Source organism: Mandrillus leucophaeus, unplaced genomic scaffold (genome assembly GCF_000951045.1).
Source record: "Mandrillus leucophaeus isolate KB7577 unplaced genomic scaffold, Mleu.le_1.0 Scaffold1, whole genome shotgun sequence".
Lineage (NCBI taxonomy): Eukaryota > Metazoa > Chordata > Mammalia > Primates > Cercopithecidae > Mandrillus > Mandrillus leucophaeus.
Genome location: NW_012098097.1, coordinates 8,860,612 through 8,864,437, shown reverse-complemented (window position 1 = coordinate 8,864,437; position 3,826 = coordinate 8,860,612). Strand labels below are relative to the sequence as shown.

The 3,826-nt window shown below is 59.0% G+C and overlaps 1 protein-coding gene across 1 annotated transcript in view; it reads right to left on the bottom strand.

Annotated features, from left to right (window-relative positions):
* The window catches only part of ITGB4 (integrin, beta 4), a 43,773-nt gene that overhangs the window by 25,364 nt on the left and 14,583 nt on the right, over nucleotides 1–3,826 (bottom strand). Inside the window, exons 14-18 of the mRNA XM_011965406.1 lie at nucleotides 3,085–3,188; nucleotides 2,857–2,955; nucleotides 2,546–2,675; nucleotides 1,805–1,927; nucleotides 1,607–1,713 (exon numbers count right to left, since the gene is read on the bottom strand). Of these exons, the coding sequence (XP_011820796.1) occupies nucleotides 1,607–1,713; nucleotides 1,805–1,927; nucleotides 2,546–2,675; nucleotides 2,857–2,955; nucleotides 3,085–3,188 (563 nt within the window). The remainder of the gene's footprint in view (nucleotides 1–1,606; nucleotides 1,714–1,804; nucleotides 1,928–2,545; nucleotides 2,676–2,856; nucleotides 2,956–3,084; nucleotides 3,189–3,826) is intronic.

The window sequence follows — 3,826 nt, the reverse complement described above, 5'->3', positions numbered from 1 at the left end:
GGGTTTCACCATGTTGGCCAGGCTGGTCTTGAACTCCTGACCTCAAGTGATCCACCCACCTTGGCCTCCCAAAGTGCTGGGATTACAGGTGTGAGCCACTGTAACTTAAATAAGTTTAAGAAACTTGTTTCTCAAACCCCATGCTACAGGTTTAAGAAACTTGTTTCTTAAATCTTTTTTTTTTTTTTTCTTTTTGAGACAGAGTCTCACTGTGTCACCCAGGCTGGAGTGCAGTGGCATAATCATAGCCTCAAACTCCCAGACTCAAGCGATCCTCCTACCTCAGCTTTCCAAGTAGCTGGGACTACAGGCATGTGCAACTGTGCCTGACTCAAACATATTTGATCATATAACTCCTTTCCTATGTAATGCACACTAATATCCACAATACTGGTGGTTACTACGGAGTGTGGTCTGCTGCCTACAGTCCCCACTCAGCCATGCCATCCTCCACACTTTCCTCTCTTATCTGTTCTCCCCAAGGACCACCAGCTCCTGGTGGGCAGGGCCCTCCCTTCCCTGTTGTGGCTCCCAGGCCCTTCGCATGTGGCTGACCCCAGAACAGGTGCTCTCAGGGATCTGCCCACTGATGACTGATGGAGTGGGGGTCCTGGGCAGGCGCTAGAGCTGGGGAAGATGTGGGCTCAGCTTGCCTCAGCCCCTTCTGAGGACTGTGCATTTATCACCTGCCTCTCAGCCCCAATTTCTCCATCTGTCATAGGGCATAGTGACCTTACCCCACTGGCCTCATGGGGTGATGGGGGCGGAGAAATGGAGTCACATGGACATGCTGTGGCGACAGCACAAAGAAGAACGCTGAGCTAAGCAGACAGCGGACGCTGGCAAGGGCTGAGCTGGGGGCTGGGGCTCCAGGATGACTCGGGCTAGGAGCTCATAGGCGTCACCATCATGACTGTCACTTGGGAAGCTGGATGGGGTTGGTGTGGGTCTTTCCAAGCAGGGCGGGGGCGATGGTACATGCTACAGGTCAGTCCCTTCTGAACTTCACTAATTTAAGCTTCAGCTCCATTTTCTGAGGTCAATTCTATGACCTTCATTTTACAGATGAGGGAACTGAGGCATGGAGAGGTTAAGTAATTTGCCCAAGGTCACACAGCTGGGACCAGAATCCAGACAGCTGGGTTCCACGGGCTGAAGGCTCTGGCTAGAAAGCTGCAGGAGTGGGGATGGTGGCGGGCTGTTGGGGGAACCATAGGGAGGCCGGGGACCCTGAGGGGGGTTGGGGACCCTGAGAAGGACCCTGATGGAGGGTGGGGACCCTGTCAGGGAGGGGACCCTGGTGAGGTGGGGACCCAGGACAGGGTTGCGGATCCTGGTGAGGTGGGGAACCAGGATGGGGTTGGGGACCCTGGGGAAGTGGGGACCGTGGTGGAGCATGGGGCCCCTGTTGGGGTGGGGACTCTGGGGAGGTGGAGACCCAGGAGGGGGTTGGGGACCCTGGTGGAAGGTGGGGGCCCTCTTGGGGTGGGGATCCTGGGGAGATGCAGACCCAGGCGGGGGCTGGGGACCCTGGTGGAGGGTGAGGGCCCTGTTGGGGTGGGGACCCTGGGGAGATGAGGCCCTGGGAGGGACCCCGGGCTCTTACCTTGCAACAGGCGCAGTACTTCCAGCAGAGCAGCAGCAGCAGGGCCAGGAGCGGCAGGAGGAGGAGGAGCAGGGGGATGAGCCACCAGAAGGAGCTGGGAGGGCAGTCTGGAGAGAAGAGGCAGTGGGAGGTGGTGCCTGTCCTCCCCGCCAAGCTCTGACAACACGCCCCTCCCTGCAGCCGGCCCCACCAGCTCACCCTTCTTCTTGTGCACCAGGACGGTGCTGTTGGGCCCAGGGGCGCCGTCGCCTTCCATGGTGTAGCTGTAGGTGCAGTCATCGTCCTCGTCCCGGAAGGAGCAGCGCACCACCACCTCCTCGGCTGTACCCACAGCCGGTCAGCAGGGCACCCCAGTCACACCCCTCCGCCCCAGGGGACCCCAGGGTCTGGTGAGGGGGCCCCTACGCTGGGACCTGCCTCACCCACAGCAGGGCCTCCTGGGGAAGAGTGGAAGTCCTTGCAAAGCCGTGCTCTCACCTGGCACAGGGACGGGTGAGGCAGGGGCTCCCCTGATCAGGAGCATCAGAGTCTAGAAACCGACCTCCCCCACTTCCCTGACCTGGACATCACCCAGAAGCTCAGTGTCCAGAAAACATATCTGACCTCGAGGAGGGGAGGCTGCGTGTCTCCAAAGCGTGACCATGTACCCCTGCTGTGTGCATGCCCCTGCCCAAGTCAGGTGCCCCCCACCAAGACTCTTGGTACCTTCCTGTGTCCCATCGCCTGGGTTCTGTGCCTCCTGCTCAGGCTTTTACCCTTTTCTGGGACTCGGTGTCCTCTATCTGGGTTCTGTGGTCCCTCCCAGCTCTGGAGTTCCTGTCCGGACTGTGTGGCCTTAGCCCAGACTGCAAACCCTTGTCCAGGTGATGACATCCTTGCCCCGTTGGATGCCCCCTGCCTAGGCTCTCAGCACCTCCAATCCTCAGCCCCTGCCCCTACCTCTCTTAAGCTCGTCCACCATCTTGACCTTGAAGTTGCATTCCTCACACGTGCGCCCCTTCTTCTCCCCGGTGCCCCATGCCTGGCACTGCACGCAGGAGCGTAGGTCCTCGCAGAGGCCCGGGTGGATCTTGGCGGGGAAAGGCAGGGCAGATAGGCACTGTGTTGGGTGGGCTTCTGCCAGATCCCCGCTGCTCCCCAAACCTCTTGCCCTTGGCCAGCTCCTGTGGCATCAGGCTTAGCCCCTCCTGCGCCCACCCTCGCCTGTGCCTTGGGTTCCCACGCCCACACCCCGTAGGTCCTGGCCTCACCGCTGAGTAGTTGATCTCGCAGATGGTGTCCGTGTAAAGCGACTGCTGGTGGCAGTGGCAGCGGCCACACTCACAGTGGCCACGTCCATTACAGATGCCCTGGGGTAGGAGGGGGCACCAGTGAGCCAGCTGTGCCCCATCCCTGCCTGTTCCCTCTCCTCTCTCCATAGGGTTCTCTCTGGAGAGGGTGGGTTGTCCTGACAGACACTGTCTTATGCCCAGGCCTACCCCATTGCTGTCGATGCAGGTGGCATTGCTGAGGGGACAGTCACAGCTTGGGCCTGTCCAACCAGGCTCACACACACACTGGCCCATGGAGCAGCGTCCTCGGTCTGCAGAGAGGGACAGGGAAGGGAGATGAGAGCTACATCTGCACCTGTAGTCCAGGCTGCCCACCTGGCAGGGAGGACCTGTGGGAGCAGAACTGTGGGAGCTAGGATGCCACTACCCTGGGGTAGAAGTCATCTCTTCCTCACTTTCCTGGAATCTCCTTCCCTGGAGATTCTGCCTCCATCCTGCCTACCTTCCACTCTGCAGCCAGAGTAATCATCTCAAAACAAATCCAATCATGTGGCTCCTGCTCCCCTGACTGAGAACCTCTAATGGGTCCTGGCCAATGCAATAAGGTCAGAAAAAGAAATAAGATGTATAAGCTTTAGAAGATGAGAAATAAGGCCAGGCAAGGCCGGGCACGGCAGCTCACACCTGTAATCCCAGCATTTTGGGAGGCCGAGGCGGGCAGATCATGAGGCCAGGAGATCGAGACCACCCTGGCTAACAGGGTGAAACCCCGCCTCCACTAAAAAATACAAAAAAATTAGCCAGGCATGGTGGCGGGTGCCTATAGTCCCAGCTACTCAGGAGGCTGAGGTAGGAGAATGGCGTGAACCTGGGAGGCGGAGCTTGCAGTGAGCGGAGATTGTGCCACTGCACTCCAGCCTGGGCGACAGAGTGAGACTCCATCTCAAAA